General features: G+C 35.7%; 8 protein-coding genes across 8 annotated transcripts; 3 read left to right on the top strand and 5 right to left on the bottom strand.

Annotated features, from left to right (window-relative positions):
• Positions 1-983: 983 nt before the first annotated feature.
• PHYBLDRAFT_95168 (Homeodomain-like DNA binding domain-containing transcription factor) lies at positions 984-1,160 on the bottom strand (the record flags this gene model as incomplete). The annotated part of the gene is made up of 1 exon (XM_018443885.1): positions 984-1,160. A coding segment is annotated over one exon (177 nt), but the record flags the coding sequence as incomplete, so codon positions are not given.
• Positions 1,161-3,459: 2,299 nt separating this feature from the next.
• Positions 3,460-5,198, bottom strand: PHYBLDRAFT_64862 (hypothetical protein; the record flags this gene model as incomplete). Its single annotated transcript, XM_018441359.1, has 3 exons — positions 3,460-4,668; positions 4,737-4,885; positions 5,006-5,198. The coding sequence occupies 3 exons, from the start codon at positions 5,196-5,198 to the stop codon at positions 3,460-3,462; spliced, it is 1,551 nt and encodes a 516-aa protein (XP_018291949.1).
• A 1,949-nt stretch (positions 5,199-7,147) lies between these two features.
• Positions 7,148-7,885, top strand: PHYBLDRAFT_145375 (hypothetical protein; the record flags this gene model as incomplete). The annotated part of the gene is made up of 1 exon (XM_018431424.1): positions 7,148-7,885. The coding sequence occupies one exon, from the start codon at positions 7,148-7,150 to the stop codon at positions 7,883-7,885; it is 738 nt and encodes a 245-aa protein (XP_018291948.1).
• Positions 7,886-8,681: 796 nt separating this feature from the next.
• Positions 8,682-11,766, bottom strand: PHYBLDRAFT_168330 (hypothetical protein; the record flags this gene model as incomplete). The annotated part of the gene is made up of 12 exons (XM_018435839.1): positions 8,682-8,914; positions 9,074-9,163; positions 9,404-9,529; positions 9,618-9,723; positions 9,876-10,007; positions 10,151-10,237; positions 10,354-10,554; positions 10,637-10,826; positions 10,889-11,033; positions 11,116-11,178; positions 11,295-11,598; positions 11,716-11,766. The coding sequence occupies 12 exons, from the start codon at positions 11,764-11,766 to the stop codon at positions 8,682-8,684; spliced, it is 1,728 nt and encodes a 575-aa protein (XP_018291947.1).
• A 598-nt stretch (positions 11,767-12,364) lies between these two features.
• PHYBLDRAFT_168329 (hypothetical protein) lies at positions 12,365-12,682 on the bottom strand (the record flags this gene model as incomplete). Its single annotated transcript, XM_018435838.1, has 1 exon — positions 12,365-12,682. The coding sequence occupies one exon, from the start codon at positions 12,680-12,682 to the stop codon at positions 12,365-12,367; it is 318 nt and encodes a 105-aa protein (XP_018291946.1).
• A 231-nt stretch (positions 12,683-12,913) lies between these two features.
• PHYBLDRAFT_186978 (hypothetical protein) lies at positions 12,914-14,071 on the top strand. The gene is made up of 4 exons (XM_018439309.1): positions 12,914-13,215; positions 13,290-13,472; positions 13,630-13,748; positions 13,830-14,071. Exons 1-4 carry the CDS (start codon positions 13,035-13,037, stop codon positions 13,926-13,928), a joined length of 582 nt encoding a protein of 193 aa, XP_018291945.1. The 5' UTR covers positions 12,914-13,034; the 3' UTR covers positions 13,929-14,071.
• Positions 14,072-14,392: 321 nt separating this feature from the next.
• Positions 14,393-15,587, bottom strand: PHYBLDRAFT_99613 (glycosyltransferase family 15 protein; the record flags this gene model as incomplete). The annotated part of the gene is made up of 4 exons (XM_018444101.1): positions 14,393-14,546; positions 14,653-14,968; positions 15,047-15,186; positions 15,268-15,587. Coding segments are annotated over 4 exons (930 nt in total), but the record flags the coding sequence as incomplete, so codon positions are not given.
• A 2,430-nt stretch (positions 15,588-18,017) lies between these two features.
• Positions 18,018-18,998, top strand: PHYBLDRAFT_112418 (hypothetical protein; the record flags this gene model as incomplete). Its single annotated transcript, XM_018428280.1, has 1 exon — positions 18,018-18,998. A coding segment is annotated over one exon (981 nt), but the record flags the coding sequence as incomplete, so codon positions are not given.
• Between the last annotated feature and the right edge of the window lie 165 nt (positions 18,999-19,163).

Below are 19,163 nucleotides of genomic sequence, written 5' to 3'. Positions count from 1 at the left end.
GCATAACCATAGGCAGTAGATACTGGTGTTGTTGTTGGTGTTGTAGTTTGTGCTTCGACGATCGTTGTCATGGAAGGATAGGGCATTGCATAATTTACTGTTGATGTATTGGTCGTATGGATCGTATTGCTGTTATTACTATTATTACTATTATTATTACTATTACTATTATTATTATTGCTATTATTACTGGAAGGTTGAATTGTGTTTTGGAGCATTTGAGATACAAAAGACGCGTCTTCTGGAGAAAGCTGGCCAAACCCATTCGGAGAAGGTTCCGAGGCCCAGTTTGGTGGTAGCGCAGGAGATGCAGAGGCATAGTAACGCATCCGCCGGTCGGCAATATCGGCGTTAGTCTCATATGGGCCCTGTCGATCGTGCTGCTGTCTGTGAGCCTCTCTTAAATAGTATGGATATGGGCCAGCGGATAATGCTCGCATTCGACCCGAAGCGTCTTGGAGACGACGTTGTTGGTTATGTAGTGAGCTGGACATAACAGGAATGTGGTTTGAAAGAACGTTGGTGGTTAAACCAGATGGCATGGGTGGAGGAGGAGGTGGTGGTGGCATATTGGCAAGAGAAAATGGAGGTGCAGATCCAGTATTCATATTCATAGTCGTAGTTGGAGTCGTAGTTGGAGTAGTATTATTAGGGGTAGTGCTAGGCATATACGTAGCTGGCAATAATGAACCATAAGCGTCTGTAGGACTCATCATGTCATGCATTAGGGTTTGTTGATGCTGTTGCTGCTGCTGCTGTAATTGTTGTTGTTGCTGCTGCAATTGCTGTTGCTGTTGTTGCTGTTGCTGCTGTTGCTGTTGATTAAAGTAATAATAATAGTAGTAGTAGTACATATCAGGGTTCGTTACGGCTGGGTTATCTGATGGTGTTTGCTGATTATTGTAGGCTGCTGCTTGGCAGGCGGCTGTTGCAGCTGTTGCGGCATAATGTTGCATGCGTAAGGTTTCTTCATGGAGTATCGTCGATCGTTTGGCTTGGTTTTTGACCTTTGCTCTTCTATTTTGGAACCAAATCTGAATGGACCTTTCTGACATGGCGAGTTCTTTTGACATTTGTTCACGCATCCGGTTATTCGGTGATGGATTGATACTAAAGGTTTTTTCCAATAATTCCAATTGTTTTGGGGTTGCTCTCATCCGCTTACGGGCAGCAGCGGCGGCATTAGACTTAATTGCCGCCTTTTCTTCCTTGTCAGATTTCTGGTGCGAGGTGTGTGGCGGGGAGCATGGGCCAGAAGACATGGATGAAGAAGATACTGAGCGAGAAAAGACCTGATGTTCCATTATTGGTTGAAGAGGAAGATGCTGCTCTGGATGTGATTGAGGGCTTTTATTATTATCGTTCTGAAACGTGGTTGGAGTCATTAAAGGAATAAGTGTCGAGTCGTTTGCCATTGAAGATTTTAATTGATGTATTGTTGCTTAAAAGACAACAATAGGAATATTTAAAAAAATAAATAAAAATATTAAAAAAAAAAAAAAAGAAAAAAAAATATAAAGTAATAAATGATATTAAATTTTTGTAATCAATATGGTCCTCAAATGGACCGAATCAAAGAGGCGAGACTTTTAAAGTAGGGAATAAAAAGAATATTGGGGAGACGAAGGGGGGATTGTGTAGCACAGTAGAACAGTAATAAAGTCGAGAAGATCAACCTTTATTTCTTTTTGAATATTTGATTGTGGGTGTGGCATAGCGTTAATTGACAGGTTACCGTATCAAGTATAGTTTTCAGTGAAAATATCGTGTCCGATATATCGACCGCTTATTTAACCACCCTGCTAGTAAACCTCAGGAATTAAACCTAAATAAAAGACAGGAAAGAACTTGAAATAGTAAAATCTAAAGCTTCTTTGGATAAATGTAATGTGTATATCTTTAACTGTATTTATCATAGATCCAGGTATTCTACATTGGCGATCGGTTTGTTGTATTCTTGCTGATCATTTTTTTTGGGTGGTTTTAAACAAAAGGGTTTGAGCTACTTACTAAAAGTAAATGGTATCGATATATAATGGATAAATAAGTAAATCAATACATATAAAGCTTCCCGTTTATTTCTTTAAAGAGAAAGTATCTTACCAAATATTAAGCATACATATTGACACTCACGGCGCATGTGATTGGCGAAGGACAATTCATATAATTTACTGTAATCTATTGATTCAACTAAACGACTTTATCCGAACTTTCCACCCTGAGATCTTGTTTCACAGACCCTCACTAAGACGCATTAACACTACAACGTGTTGTGTTGTGGAATATATATAAATATATACATCTATATTGTGATGTAGAGAACATGGCCTGACATTTTGGTCCATCGGCCTCTCAAGTAAATCAAATAAAATAAAATAAAGTAAAGTAAAAGCTAAACCCCTTCCTAGATTTAGTTATCCAATGCTTTCACACGTTGCTTCATATATACATCTTTAAATTGTTATATTAGAATCATTAGTTTCTTTTATTACTATCATTAATATTATCATTATCATTAATATTAATATCAATATCAATATTTAGTATCATTAACTATCATGTATTAGAAATGACCTCCTTCTTCGGAGTGATTGTCAAAATAAAACACAAGAGCTGTTGTTAGATTCGGGAGTCTATTATATATATATATATTACACATATATATATGTGTGTATGTGTGTGTGTGTGTGCCTTTTTCCTGTTCTCTAAACAGATTGGCGTAAGACGCGTTTGTGAGACCTTGTCGATCGGAATGGTGAGTTTAATACGGCGCATCTCAAAGACCAAGAAAGCAGATATATCTGTCTTGTCTTTTGTATTTTGTTCAATTTCATCATTTTCTAGGGCTTGTCTAGAGCGATCGTTGGACAAACTTTTTTTTTGTTGTTGCCCTTATTTCTACTTGCTCCTTGATTATTGTAATAGTGTACCATGGAAGAAAAAGAGAAAACTCATGTCATACCAAAATGACAACGTGGTTTCTGGAGACTATCATGTCCAACATTAAACCCTGTCATGAACAATAAACAGGAAATTGAGAGCTTATTAAGTATCTGTGAATGCCTGAATCCGGGCTGGTCGTATCACATTTTGTTATTTTGTTATTTTGTTATTTTTTGGGTGGTTGGTAAGGAAGTTTTGAATATAGATTTTTTAAATTTCTTTAAATATTTAATATATAATTGTTTATTAATGATTTATTAATATTTAATATTTGATATTTAATATTCAATATTCAATCTTCTAGAATATATGCACAGAAATGAGATTATAAAAAAGAAAAGAAAAGAAACGGCAAAAAAGGGGGGAGTGAAGCAAAAAGAGAGGGTATAATTGATAAAGAGAAAACATTAATAAATAAATAAATAAATAAATAAATAAATAAATAAATAAATAAATAAATAATTGACTAACTAACTAACTAACTAACTAACTAATTATATAAAGATCGTATTTCTTTTATATATCCAAATAATCTGGTGGTGGTTTTGAAGGCACTCTGTCAAGGATAGGCAGGGACTGGTCATATGGGAGATGTAGACACTGGGATGCTAATTCTAATTGACGGCAAAAGTCAAAGTAGCATGGACAGTAGTAAGTCTTTGTTCTGTCCACCTTGAGTGGCACTGACTGACTACTACTATCATTTGAAGCAAGTCCATTCTTGGACTTGAGCATGGTGTTGATATCCGGTGGCTTTACACCCAGCTCAAAGTATGATGGCAGCCGACTATAGTCTTCTTTCAAACGACAATCGAATACAGTAATGGGAGTTTCGAGAATAATGGTTTCCCTTCGACGTCCATCTACTACATCGTCCTTTTCATTGCGAGCTTTGCGTAACCTCAAAAACACGTTTTGCCAGCCTCCGCTAACCCCCTGTTGAGTAGTGTTCTGTTGGCCAGACGCGTGGTCGGTCGAGGAGGTCTGTTCGGGATTACTGTGAAAGCTGTGGAGTGAATGAATACTTCTGTTACTGCTGGAACTATTCACCCGACTCAGAACTGGCATTCCATCGTCGTCTGGATAGGAAACTACGATATTAATTTCCAGGTGGTGTCGGAACAATATTTCCTTGAAATGGGTTGTCGGATGAAGGTTCTGTTGGCAGGAAGGAGTTGAAAAAGCAATTCGGTGGGCAAAAGTGTCGATGAGGTCAATGCCATTTCCATCTTTTTCAAACGCCTGACGCACTTCATCTGAAGAGTCCATATCATCCCCAGTTCCTCCTTCAGATTCTCCATTGCTAAATATCCTAGTCGCACCAGCAAATGGCATTTCCATATGGTCTTGGTTTGTTCGCCAGGCTCTCATCTCTGGCACACAATATCGTCGAGATTCAGTCACTTTGACCTCCATATGCTCCAGGCGAGTGTGCTTGCGCTGAGGCTGAATTATGACACGGATGTAAAAGAGATCGCCAGATGAAAAGGCGGCAGCTTCAATCATCACCTCAATATCACCTGAAACCAAGTGCTTCTCAAAGGTCCGAGATAGATCCTGGATCGAATTATTGACCAGAAGCGAATTGGACATGTAGCATCGAAGCACAAGTACTGGTCGTTGAGCCTTCCAACTATTCAAGATAGGAATACCCGTTCGAGACACCTGGGCCTCCACCACATGGCGTACACGTCCATAAACATCGTCTATAGTTTCTATAAATGACTAGTAAAACCAGAATATTTAGCGTTTACACATTTTACAAAAGTACGCATTCATATATACAAACTTACGTTCGGAATTACAAAGGCAAATGAAAATCGGTGTGTGCCTTCACTTAAGAGAACGGCTTTCCGGGTTTCATTTTTTGAAGGCACCAATTGCAACTTTTGCTCAAAAAGCGCTGTCTCAGATGTCAAACGAGTTCCACGTGCGCCAATCCCTGTCAGACAAAAAGGATAATAGGATTGCCAAAAAAAGGAGGGGAAAAAGAAAGAAAGAAAGAAAGAGAGGTTGTCACATAAGCCACTCTTGTACACACAAATATGTATTTTTTTCTCACCCTCGGGCCAATATGTGCTCGAGATGGACTTTAAGGTTACTGAAATGGAGGCAATCTTTACTGGTCGGGTTAATGTCAATACTACATTGCCGGAAAAGATTGATGACGAATCTTCAGTATTTGATCCTCTGAGAATAATAGGCTTGATAGGATCGAATGACAATGTCTCTTGGGAGAGAATGCTGAGGTACATCACAAAGCACGAACAAACAAGCAAAAAAAAAAGAAGTAGAAACTTTAACCTATTTTTTTTTGTTTTAATAAAAAAAATCTTTGTATTTTCAAGAACGACAACGTCGTATGGTGTATCAATGTGTGTTAGTGTGGCGAATGGGGAAGTTAATTTAAAATACACCTTTAAGGGTAAATAGTAAATGTATCTTAATAGTAAAAAAAGAAAAGAAGAAGAAGAGGAGGAAGAGGAAGAGGAAGGAGGAGGAAAGGAATAAAGAAATCGATAAAGACCAATTAGAAAACGACGTTTCTGATAGTAATATCTCCTCAGCAATACATATAGAAAGTGTTTAGTCCCAGACAGTTTATGAAAAGTGAATCGATCGCAAGGTGAAAAATCTCTTGGACATGAGCGACTTATAGAACGAGCATCTTTCAAAATAAAAAATAAAACTCTGTTTCCTGTAATCCAATAGTGTTGTTTTACTGGTTCTAAATTTTCCCGTACAATCCCAGCATATTTTCTACATATTTTTAACTGGCTTTTTAATCCAGATTGCATGGATGATTAACCAGTAGCAACAGCAGCACCAGAAGTAATAATGAGAGAGTCGATCGATTGGATAAGCATAAACTGAAAGGCGGATTGTTTGTTTTAATTTTAAACATCCTTACATAGATATATACACTTGTCAAGGCCATGTCATTTCAAGTCATGATGTTTCATGCCATTTCGTTTCAAATACACCGTTAAGTTTATTGGGTGGTTTTTGCTACAGTTTTTGCTTACAATTTGGCAAGAGAGAGAGAAAGGGAAGGCTTGTAGGCCAATGTTTAAAAGAATCAATACATCTTCCAGCGACCACCGCCGACATGCCTGCGAGATTTAGAGTTTAAAGTCTGTCGTTCACCCAATTAATTGTGACTTGGATTGGCTAAAATTAATATCAGAATCTTAACGTGAGATTTACATAGAAATAACAATAATACATCACATCCAAAGTTGTAAATTTTGCGCCTTCATTAATTGATGTTTTCATTAAGGTGCTTTTTAAACTTTTATTGTTGAATAAATAAAAAGGTATTTATATATAAGACCGCTTTTTTTCCTATTGAATTTATATACAAAAAGCGATTAGTCTAAAAACACAATCAGTGATTTCGGGAGTTGTTGGATCAAATATACCGATTTATCTACACCAAAGATACAAAGCCCTCGATCAAAATCAAATTTATTATAAATCTTATATATAGATACATGCTTGTGTATGTATGTGTGCATTCTTTTATTTACGTAATTTTTAAGATTGATCGAATTGACCATCTACAGTTCATAATAACAATAAGATCCTACTATAAAGGTATATTGTTTCTTTATATATATATATTTTAATATTATAAAAACAAAGATTGTATCTGTGCGTTGGCTCAAACAAACAAAAAAAAAGGCTTCAAGTTTGAAAGCTGTCAATATATAATCAACTAAAGATCTAATCATCAAATCAATATTCCAGTACGTACAAATTAGGTATTGTCTACTAACTATTGACAATTAGGTACTGAATTTAACTTTATTTCATTTTTTTAGTGGGGTTTGACGATCTTTGGCAAGTCAGATATATAAACACACACACACACAAATACATATTAAGTAGGTATCATACTTAAATATAAATATATATATAAATGTTTGCCATGGTAATTGCTTAATTATCTATTGTCACCATGGTAATGTCGGAGTTTAAGTGTTCCAAAAGAGGGATTACAATGATGTCTCAACTGATGGAAAGGCGTGGGAAGGCTTTTATAAGCACCAAGACCTAAACTCTCTCCTTCCTTTCCTTCAAAAACATCTTTTTTTTGTTTTCTTCTTCTTCTTTCTTTTCTTCCTTCCTTCTTATCTTTCTCGCTATTCCTTACTTATCTATTTATTCTATAAGAGTGATTGTATCGATAGCAACGGAAATTATGGACCGTATTCCACTTGAGATCCTCTTCAAGATCCTCGGTCACGTCCCACTAAATGAGTTTTCAATTCTATACAAGATATTTCCTGCCCCAGTTCTTGCCCAAGTACTGGTCATGAAGTTACGTCGAGAGGGTCCGCCCCTCGACCTTGTATCCACTAATCTTCACGAGCTCCATGCCCCGCACTCACCAACCCCCACCCACAAAAAAAACGAGTCTTTGTTAGCACTTTATTTTGCAACGTTTGACCCTGCTCGTTCTTTGCTCTGGTTCCTGCCAAACTTTCAATCATCTAACTATTACTTCAAGGTAAAGAATTCGTATGTGTCGCACGGAAAGCTTGTGGTTCGGCCTCATGGGCGGGCAGCCCAACGAGAGCATTGTCTAGGGTTACTTGGGGACATCGGAAAGCATGTGCCTCCTCCGCGCGCAGGTACCTTTTCAGGTGCAACCGAAACATCCATGCTCGCCAAGACAGTACAGGAAATAACTCTTCACAGAGGAGATTGTCTCGTTGATGCATGCCTGATGGTTGGCTCCAATCACATCTCTCAACCTTTGCCTTTACCCAAGCAGGCCATGCTTTCAACAAACTACACGCGACAGCCCTTATCTCCATCATCATTGTCGTCGTCACAATCGGTAAACCTCATGCCCGATCCTACCACATGTGGTTACTTTATTGTTGAACGAGTAGCGCTCACACTGCCTGCCTTTTTGGCTCTGTATGAGACCTAGAGAATACACACGTACAAAAGAAACAAAAAGGGAACCTCTTTGCTATTTTCTTAGAAACCAAGAACACAATCCAAAAAATCATATTCTATTCTTCTCCACTCCCTTTTTTTTTCTTTCCCTTCATCCATATTATTCATCCAACCATTCATTCTGTATAGCATAAATCAAAGTCCCTTGTAAATAACCCCTATCCTTCCTCATACTTCATTCCATTTCAACCATTATGATATATACACATATATATATACCATATATTCAATGTTAATAATAAATAAAGATATATATATATATATAAAAGATAAAAAAAAATATAAGAACAAAGCACATTATTACACCCACATTTCTACAATCTCTAGCTTGTATTTCTTCATATACACAAAGGATAAAGTTTTGTAATACCCTGACTGAGATATTGCATTTGTGTTCACAAGTCTTGTACAGCATTTTGATTTATCTAGTTATTTATGTAATGTTTTTATATATGAGACTTTCTGTTAGTTTTTTTTTTATTAAAGACTTTTTGACAGTCTCGACCACATAAAGATCAAATTTGATATCTATGGGGCGACTCCCTCGACAACTTGATAAAAGGTTTTTCTTTTTTGGACGTTTTGCAAATAAATCCCCAGAGTGCATCTTCGTGTGTTCAGGCTGAAACACGTTTGAATATGAGTACAAGCATGTAATTACTGATTACTGTGCATATTTGTGGTGAAATTGACATTCTCCTTATTTATTTTGACTCTTTGTGTATGTATGTGTGTGTGTAAATGAAAAAAAAGAAAAAGTCAACATGCTAATGTTCTTCTAAATCCAACACCTCAAGGCTTGTACATAGGGCTGATAGATCTGAGATGACATGTTTTGAGGTAGATTCAATTTTGTTGTAACTAACACGCAATGAAGAGAGCCTTCCTTGACCGATTTTAAAAATGTGTTTTAGACACTTGCCTGTGAGCAGGTTACTCCTCAAGTCAACATGACGGGGACACCTCATGTCAGTAAGCAGCTTGATAATAGCATCGTCATCTACATGCATAATACATACATTTATTATTACTCATTCTATTTTACAAGTTTTTTGTTTTGTTTTGTTATGTTTTACATTTGCATTTGCATTTAAATTTAAATTTACATTTACATTCACATTCACATTAATATCCTTATTATCTATCACGTATTGCTTACCCAACAGATTAGCTGATAAATCTAAATTATCTAAAGGTCCCTTTCGTGCTAATAAAAATCTCAGAACAGGGACGTCTTCTGATGATAGAGCTGAAATAAGAAAAAAATCGATTAAAGAATAAATTATTAGTATTGTTAATATATTTTCTAAAGATAAAGTAAAATAAAGATAGAAAGGGATAAGGGAGAAAGAAATGAGGGGGGGGGGGGGGGGGTTTATGTGCTATTTCAATTAATACAGGAGTTTATTAATAATAACAATAAGTAATGTCAGGACTGAGTACTAAGGACTAAGGGTATAAAAGAAGCTCAAAAGAACCCTGAACATACCTAACCCACTCAAATTCAATTCATTATCAGTATGGTCTTTGAGTGCGTCCTTGAGACGTGGGACTATAGGAATCTTGAGGCGGGAGCAGACATTTTCATAATACTCATCTAGTCCCTTTTGATGGGCTTTTTTAATTGCAGTGCAGTGCATTTTGTTTTAATTTGGTTTCAGTATGAATAATAAAAAGAAAATCACTTGACAGATGAGAATTACCTTTCACATGGACTCGGATTTCTTGTTTGTGTCCTTTAGAGATTTGTATTTTAGCTTCTGGAGACTGTACTTTTGAACCATTTATGATCAAGTAATCAATAGAAATCTACAAAGCAGAGAGGGGGGGGGGGGGGGATAAGAGAAAAATATGAACATTTCCCTCTCACTCGTATACTCATATATATATATATATATATATATATTATATGTGTGTTTTATCTTTATCCCTAATTTTTCTTATTTGGCTTGATCACTTACTCTTTCACCGTATATTCTCCAAGTCTTATTAATGAGTTGTCTCGATATCCACTTTACAGTAGTGTACTCTTTTAAACAACTCAACCCGATGACAACTTGAGTGCCTTTGATATTAATACGCACTCTAAGATTCTGAGAGAATCACACCGAATTATTATCATAAGTAAATAATCAAGTAAATGGATTTATGAGTAAATTAATCAGATATCTTTTCTTTTATTTCTATCTTTCTGTGCCCTTAAGAACAAGCGTCTCATTGATTTTATATGAATTACCTTTTGCAAAGGATCGATGTCATCTGTTTGAGGTCCACTTGTATTTACTATGCCTGTCTTTTCAATATCCTCTGCTAAGCTTTCCTCCTATTCCATGAAAGCATATATAGTTTCAAACAAAACAAAAAACAAAATAAGTTTGGTATTCTACCTTTAACCTTTTTTTTTGGCTCAGTAACATTACTATCCAATTATTAACTTACCAGATCATGATACTGTTCTTTGGCTGCTTTTGCTATCACGGCCCACTTTTCAGAGGTGGCTTCCTTGTCATAATAGCGACACAGTCTTATCATTCGTTTATAAACCTTGATACAATTTTCAAGATAAAGTTTTCTGGTCTTAATTTCGCGGTGGATAATGAACAATATGGTCTGGTTGAAAGCTAATTGTACATCATACGGCTAGTATATTTTAGAGTAGATAATTGAATACACTGTTATTCACCAAGCAAACACACACACACACATATATATATATATATACCTTTAGAGTAGTGTTTTCGCTAGACTCTGCTTCAATATGCATAAGTCCAATTTGGACCATAGAAGACATCTCATCTGTATGTTTAAAGCCAGGGATAATATTTAATAGGCCTTCTGCTGCTGACTTGGCAGCAGCTCGTTTCATTCCAACCTCAAGGAAGATTTCGCCTAATTGATGCAAAATATTATTACTATTATTATTAAGTTTCTTTTTTCTTAGTTTTCTCATTAATGTTTTTTTTAACTATTCTACTTTCCTAGTTCAAGATACAATTTAGCTCGACCCAGAGGTTCTTCAAGTGGTACTTCTTTTATCTCTTTGTGAATAGATTCAATGTCCCACACCAGACTGGTAATTTCTGAGTGCAAGCTTTCGTCTTCTAGCTCAGTAGTTAAGTCTTTATATATATATATATATGTATAGGTAATTAGAATGGGTTAAAATTATCTTGATTATCAGTTGTCGTTCTGTCCATTTACCTTTGATTCTTTTAAAGTGCTTTTTGCATTCATCGAATTTTTCAATCTCCAGATAAAGTTTGACTTTATTATATAATAGTTATTTAAAAGAAACAGAATAGTCGTCAATTAGTAAAATAAAAAGGAGAGCATCTTACACCCACACCCACAAAGATAGAGAGAGAGAGAGTTAAACTTACTGTTGTCAATTCGACAGGCCACTTCTTCTTCTTTTAAATTAAGCATCTTTGTGATCTTGATTTCCTTCTTTTGGCACATCATAGCGCTATCCCAGCGTCCATTACGTTGAAAGAATTTACCAAACTCATGCCAGCATTCTCTTTCTGCCTCAGGGTCATTAAGTTTCTGCGCTAATTCTGTGGCAGCAACAAAGAATCTTTCTGCTTTAAACTCTGGATCATGGATCTTGCTCAATATGACTCCCATATTAACGTTTGAAGACAGGATTAGTCTGGAGAAGGTCTCATCACAGCTATCCGTCGACTCTTTATATATATTATTTTTTATTTGGAGGTTCAAAAAAAAACACACACACATAAAGGTTAATATGAGATTCTTCTTCTTTTATAATTACTATTTTAAAAAAGGAGGGCTTTAAACCTTTAAGGGCTTCAAGTACATCTCGTTCCAATGAATAATTCTCCCAAGCATTCTGAAAATCACTGAATAATGCTTCTTTCTGATTGTGTCTAAATCAATGTATAGATCCTCTTTAGACTTCGTATATATATGTGCATATATGTATGTATATATAGAGATATTCTTCTTTACCCATTTGTATAATACAAATCACCCAAGGTTTTGTAAACCCTCTGTATTCGAGAGATATCTACTGGGGAATTCCTTTTCAAGATAACCAGTAGTTTTTTACAGCCCCCGACAGCACTTTCATGAAAGTCCAATCTACAAAAAAAGGAAAGGAAATAAAGAAACACATATAAAAAGAAAGAGGTTTTAACCACATGTGTGTGAATCCATTCTTGAGTTTCTTTGGTATGAAATTTTGAAGAAGTTATATATATATATATATATATATTTGGTGGTGGTGGTGGTGGTGTAGTATTTATATTCACATATCAAATAGTATTAAAATAATAAAGGAAATTTACTTTTTGTAGCATTGAATCAGCAATTCATATATTCTATGAATATATTGTATTAGCTATCTCATTTTGCATACACGCATGTATATACATATATATATATGTGTGTGTGTTCCTTTTTTTAGGGTATATAGCATCGCACAACTTTATAATTCAGTTTGTCGTGCTGTGTCTTGCCTTGCCAATATCATATCTTCATGGCCCTTCTTTCGATAAACATTATTGCATATTCTGATTGCTTTCTGAAGATATTCGTTCAAGTCACGTTCAATTTCATCTTCTGAAAGTTTATCATCCAAATCATCGCATCGTTCAATGTACAATTCTGCAATTTCAAGTAGAAGATTTGTCGTGTCTAGTTTTGTTTTTTCGTAATGTTTTAATAATAGCTGCTTCTGTGCAATCAGATCTCCGTAATGTGTACGATCAGAGAATTGAATTCCATACACAGCTCGTTTTCCCATTAGTCCAGAAATATCTCGGATGATGAAGGATAATTAATAGTTAATGATAATGATAATAATGATTGTAATAAAGAGACTCTGCCTTTGGAAACATACTTCTTTTTTTTTGGGTTCCTCTTTTGGGTCCTCTTTGGACAGACAGTCACATTTACTACGTGCATTGAAAGGAATAAGTTACCCCGCTCTTAATACTAAATTATACTACACTGTACTGCACCACACTACACCACACTACAATACACTATACACAAAAACAAGCAAATAAGCAAGGTGTTCCTGAGAACAAAAAAATAAATAAAAAGAAGAATATAGTACTTTATTATTTTAGCAATTTCAAGAAAAATAAATCGCTATGGATGAACATGGATTCGAAGCTAGATTACGCCACGTCGAGCACATCCTTGTAGGCCAGCAGGCATTGTACCTTGCACGAGCTACCAAACTTCCTTTGTTGCAACGGATGGATGCGTTGAGAAAAGAGCTTCAAACAGTTTATAAGGGCAACAAAGGAATTCAAGACTTTATTGACAAATGTAAGTAATTTTTTTCTTTCTTTCTTTAATCCTTTCATTAAAAAAAATTATCTGAATTCAAAGCTTAATTATAGATGATGTCCATGCGAAACTACTCAATCCTGCAAACTCAACATTTCTGATGGAGCGCGAGTTTCTGGCTCCAGAAGCAAAACTTGAATTGGTGATGGCTGCACTTGAAGACATGGAAACCTTTGCAAAACAAGTCAAGCAGGTTAAATCATTAGAGCATGTTGTGAGTGGTGTTGACTTTGAAGGTGAGTTTTTACTGTTTTTAGCTTTTTTTAAAGCATTTATCTTTAATATATATATATGCATAAAGATGTGTGTATCTGAGAAAAATAAAAAAATAGCAATAATGAAAGATGATTATTAACATCCAAACTATATGTTTTCTTTCTTTCTTTCTCTTAGCGGTTCAAACCCTTGGTCCTCAATTGACACCTCTGGAGGCAATTCATTCCGACCAGGCACGCGAATTGAATGAATTGACTCACAAGGTGTCTAGCCTTATGGACAATTATAATGGCCTTGTAAGGAAAAGAAGAAAAACCGACATTTTGTGTTTAATCATTGTAGGTGTCTGATTACTTACACTTATCACTATTATGTAGATTAACACACTATCAGAAATATTCATTTCTTGGGATGATATTCTCGGAACAATGGAATCCCATGTGTCTGCCTTGGAACGTAAAAAAGAGGTTGTCTAAATCTACTAGTGATTGTCACACACCCAAACATACACTTACACATATTATCTGACTCTCTCTCTGTCTATTTATCTTTATCACTTTCTCATATACCAAAGAACAAAAAAATAAACATTGATAAATCACATACTACTTATAAACATAACACGTAGTTAATCCTCCCTTCGTTTGTGGGTCATATATTTACTTTCTTTGTTTCATGAAAAAGCTGGATACAATTTTTTGCGTTTATAAAGAAGAATAAGAAAAGTAATGCTAGTATAGTTAGTTAAAAGGAACGAAGACAACTAAATAAATCAAGTGCTCGATCATATATTATGTGAATCTTGCAATTTAATCAAGGCTGGTGTACAACTTGTAGAACTGGCGGCTATATATATTAATGCACAAAGGTTTAATAAATGCTACTCATATTTTTGTCAGAATCATTCTTGCTTTATAGCCTTACCTAAAGATCTGGCTAGATTACATGTACACTGTAAGCGAGAATAGGCTTCCTTTTCTACAGGGCAGTTACTACCTATTGAAGAGTCATATCCCATATTTTTTATGTAGTGAACTTGATCCCGTTTTAGAAACAAGGCCGCTGCAACTGTTTGAACTGGTGCATCTCCCCATCTATTAAAATATATACGCACAAAGATATGTATGTGTATATCGAATCCCAAATATCAACAAAACTCTCGCTAACTCATGCCTTCTTCATTTCTCTTTTGTTGCTTACCTTTCATAAAAGAAACCGCCTGTTTTGTCCATATAATGAAAGAATTCGGTATATGGTTTTGATCGTAGGAAATCAAGCGATACAATAATAAAGTTGTTCCAAACGACACACTCGTTAAACTCTCCCCAATATTCTCCCATTTGACTCTGCAGTGTTGAAATGTAAGCCTCATCCTTAATATTGCGGTCTAATATCCAGGGATATATTGTTTGATTTGAGGGAAGAATGCTTTGCTTGTTGTACTCAATATATTCCCGGACTACTCTCCAAAAGTTAAGCATCGTATTTTCACTTTCATATCCAGTCACAGCAAAGGCTATACATATAAATACAAGTTAATAAATATCAAACTTTCATTTTATTTTTATATGTTGAAAATATTATATATTCTTACATAGTTTCTTGTCGTCTCGCTTCATCATTTCAAAAGGATCTCCGTCAATGTTGCATTGATAACGCGATCCAGGCTGTACTTTCCAGTAGAACTCAATGTCTTTTAAAAGTGGATGATGAGCAAGAAATCCTGCATTATATCTATAGAAATTATAGATAAATATAAAATATGATATTATTATGGCATCGCACACGTATATATATTTTTGTTATTACTCTTACCGGGTCATTTTACGCCAACTCACACTCTCACCATGAAGTACTTTGTCGTTTGACATCTTGATAGCAACTTTCTCGACAATTTTTGTATTGACCCAAGTTGGTTCATTCCATTCGTCGGACAAAGCTTGTCCAAAATAGACTTGGGATTTAGTCGAGGCTTTTATCCATTTTCTGAAGACGGATGTAAACGGTCTTTCGCTCATGATAATCCACGGGTATCCATGTGCATTGTTGAACCGGAGTTCGATATCCCGCATGGTCGCTCTCAAGTTATACATTGATGATTCCTGAACAACAGCCACAAAGGCTGCCTTGGCACGAACATCTTTGCTTTGACGCGTCGCGTTCTCCCAGTCAAGTACTGTGTCTACAACCTCCGGTGGATAATAACTTTTCCAAAACCAAGACGACTCGTCATTATTGCTAGCAACACCACTGCCACGATTTATACCACTATTTCTTCGAAAAGTGTTCAAGAATTGATTCTTTAATGATGTGTCTGGTTCCTGTAAAGGACGACCTAACAAAACAAAGCTTGCAAATGCACATGCTAAAATAATGACAACGCACTGGCCACGACTTGGTAATCTGAGTTTGCTGAAACAAACTGGTAGTCGAAGACCAGACCGGCTCTTTTCATATTTATTGACCGGGCTGGTAGGACTAGAGAAATTCATTCCTTTGTGTATGCGTGTGTAAAAAAAATAGAAAAAAAAGGAAGCAAAAAAAATATAAGAACAAAGGATCAAAAGTAAAATCAAAAAATAAGTTTGGCGGTTATTTCTCTTGGTTAAGGTACACGCACATTTACGTATATATAAATGGTCAACATTCTTAATCCGAAGGGGCTAAGAAGGAGAAGGGGATAAAGTAGTTCATACAGTCGATATTTCCTTTTTCTGTAATTTTGTACGCATATCCAAGAAAATACACCTATCAGTTAAAACTTGGTATGATTTGTCACTAATCCTAGGGGAACGACATCTTCTTATGGGAGCCGACGTTTCGTTTTTAACAGACTACCTAAATGTAATTTGATATACAAAACCCAATAATTATATCCGGTCCCTAACAGTCCATATTTACTATTATAACAAAGTTCGTTTAATAGATAGTTTATGAACTTGTGCCACTCTACTATCATTTTCTTGGACATAAAGTTTTCCTACGTCTGTATAAGCGTTTTTGTTTAATAATAGTGGTTTTGAAATCTAAAGCTATGTGCAAAATCTTGTTCAGTATCCCTATGGTAATGAGCTGTGGTGTGAGCCAAGTTCACCAAAAGAAAAATGAAACTAGTTAACAACTACGTTCATTAGCCTCGTTGATTACCGCGCTTCTATCCAGAGCCTCTAGGTATCTTCTAACCCAATTCACTACATCCAAAGTTCGATATAGTAGAGAGAGAGAACCTGTAGCATTTAAGACCAAATTGCTACAAGTCTACACACTCTCTAATATAAGGCAGTATAATGTCTTTGGTCAAGTATAAAAAGTACTATATCGAGTATACATTTTTTATAAATACGTTTTGACACCACTAGCATATACTCTTCTATATATATGTGTATGTGGGTGGGTAATAAAAAAACTGTATAACATACTACTTCAAAATATTATACCCTAAAATGAAATGCCGGTCCCATCTCGGAAACGTCGTGCCCTTAATATCGCTGATATATAAAAAAAAAGGCAGCCAAAATTAGGGGTATTTAAACACTAGCACTTGACACTTTTTTTTTTCAAAAGAAAAAAACATTTACAGACTAAAAAAATAAAGTATGTATATTTATGAGACTTGTTATATGTATATATTACAGGAAGTATAGTAGTTTATATAAGCTCTTGAAATAAACTACTATTAGAAGATTTACTTTGTTCTTTCTTTTTCCTTTTCTTTTATACTTTTCTGTCTCCCTTTCTTTTTCTGGCTGTGACAGTTTTGCATTTCTAAGCCGCTCATAAGATAAAATTTTAAACCCATCAAAAAAAAAGCTATCGAAAATGTTAAAAAAAAAAAAGAAAAAAAAGAGAAATGAAAGAAAAGGAACTTCATTAGACTTGATTTTAATCGATTAAACCATGGGCAAAAGAAAGCACAGCGAAAGCAGCGGAAAAAGCAGCGGTAGCAGCAAACAAAAGTACGTCAAAATCAATTTGGCCGAACCTCAGGCCGATGTCGAGACTCCCTACTTGGGTAAGGCATTAAGAATAATAAATTGAAATACATATATATATATATATATACACCTGAGTACATTGTGTAAAACATTGTTAAAGCATTCTCATTCGTTTTATTTTAATTGATTTAATTATTAATTAATTTACTCATGTATTTTTTTTTCTCAAGCAATGTTCCCCGGTACACAACCTCCTAACACCACTGTCTTTAATGCTCTCAAACGACAGGGAACACACAGCTCAAAGCGTGCGGCCCATCGTTTAGTGACAACCGAAACTGACAAGGTCGTTTACAAGGGCGCTAATTATGGCGAAGAAGAAGCTCGCAATTTACACAGCAAGTGAGTCATGGCCTCATATATATACATTCTTCTGTTTGCTTGTACAAAATAAGAAAGAAAAAGAAAACTCACCAAACACAAATAATATATTCACCACCACCGACCAATACGACTAATACTGACCAACTCGAACGTAATCTCAACTACAACCTCGACCACAACTACAATTACAACTACGAATCGCATCACATACGATAATGCAATTGTATATATATATCTATACAAAGATATATTGTTGGCGTTTACTCCAAAAAGGATAATTCGCTTACTGTCACTCCTGCACCTGTGATTCGAATGACACGTACAGTAAAGGCCTTGTCCAACGAAAATATATCAACAAAGACCGCTTCAAATGCATTTGGTGCTGCTCGTGCTGCTCTTGGTTTGGCATTCGGTACATCCAAGGCTCAGCAGGATCTTCGTAACGAGGAGCGCAACAAGGTTGAGGGAGAGGAATTAGAGTCGATGATGGATATCATGCATAATGAAATTAGCAAGGCTACCAAGAACACACCTACACAGGCATCATTGCGTAAAGAGATGGCCAAAGACTTGCCGATACCTCCTCACGATATCAATGCCGAGTCTCCCGAAAAGGTGTATGATATGGAGGCAATTGTTTCAGAGGAAGAGTTGAATGCCACACCCATCAAAGATCTTCTCAAAGAGAACACACTCGAGGCTATCCAGACTCTCTTGCCATACAACACATCCGATTTTGTCAACAACCGCCTGTTGTCGATTCTCAAATCTTCTGGAAAGAAAGATCGCAAGAAATTGCGTACTCTTGTTTATATTTCGTATCTGATGGCTTACCTGTGCAGAGTACGATCCGATGATCTTAACAAGCGTAGCAAGCTTGAGGTCATTCTGAAAGGAGCACCCTCTCTGTTGATTGACAAGATGACAGAACGTTATACTATCTCAAATGTGCGTACACCTCTGATGGCAGACAAGATTTTGTGTTACATGTTTGTCCTCTGCCTTGCTGTAGCAGATTATACACTTCTTATCCCTGGTATTTCCAAGGACCTGTCGATCAAACCTTCCAAAACAACCACGTTATTGCGCAACTTGGGTTGCAAGATCGAGCCTTGCAATGCTGAAGACCTGAAGAACGCAGATACAAAGCTGAGTGCTTCTGCCAAGAAGGCTGTTCTTGTTGTTCCACTCACATTCCCCGAGATTCGTAAATTTGCACGCAAATAATATATATATATATATATAATACATAAACTATACGTATATAAATATGTAAAGTATAAAAATAAAATCCAGCATAAGAAAATGAATATAAGTATAAATATCAATATCAATATCAATAAAATATATATAGTTGAAACCCCCCTTTTTTTTAAAAAAAAATTAATTTAT

This window comes from Phycomyces blakesleeanus (genome assembly GCF_001638985.1).
Source record: "Phycomyces blakesleeanus NRRL 1555(-) unplaced genomic scaffold PHYBLscaffold_10, whole genome shotgun sequence".
Classification (NCBI taxonomy): domain Eukaryota; kingdom Fungi; phylum Mucoromycota; class Mucoromycetes; order Mucorales; family Phycomycetaceae; genus Phycomyces; species Phycomyces blakesleeanus.
This window is presented reverse-complemented; position numbering and strand designations above follow the sequence as displayed.

What these genes read in the sequence shown, in the direction of transcription:
- PHYBLDRAFT_186978 (XM_018439309.1), top strand. Translation starts at nt 13,035, where the DNA reads ATGGATGAACATGGATTCGAAGCTAGATTACGCCACGTCGAGCACATC. An exon ending in TCAAGACTTTATTGACAAAT is followed by an intron (nt 13,216 to 13,289) that starts GTAAGTAATTTT and finishes GCTTAATTATAG; the next exon opens with ATGATGTCCATGCGAAACTA. An exon ending in GAGTGGTGTTGACTTTGAAG is followed by an intron (nt 13,473 to 13,629) that starts GTGAGTTTTTAC and finishes TCTTTCTCTTAG; the next exon opens with CGGTTCAAACCCTTGGTCCT.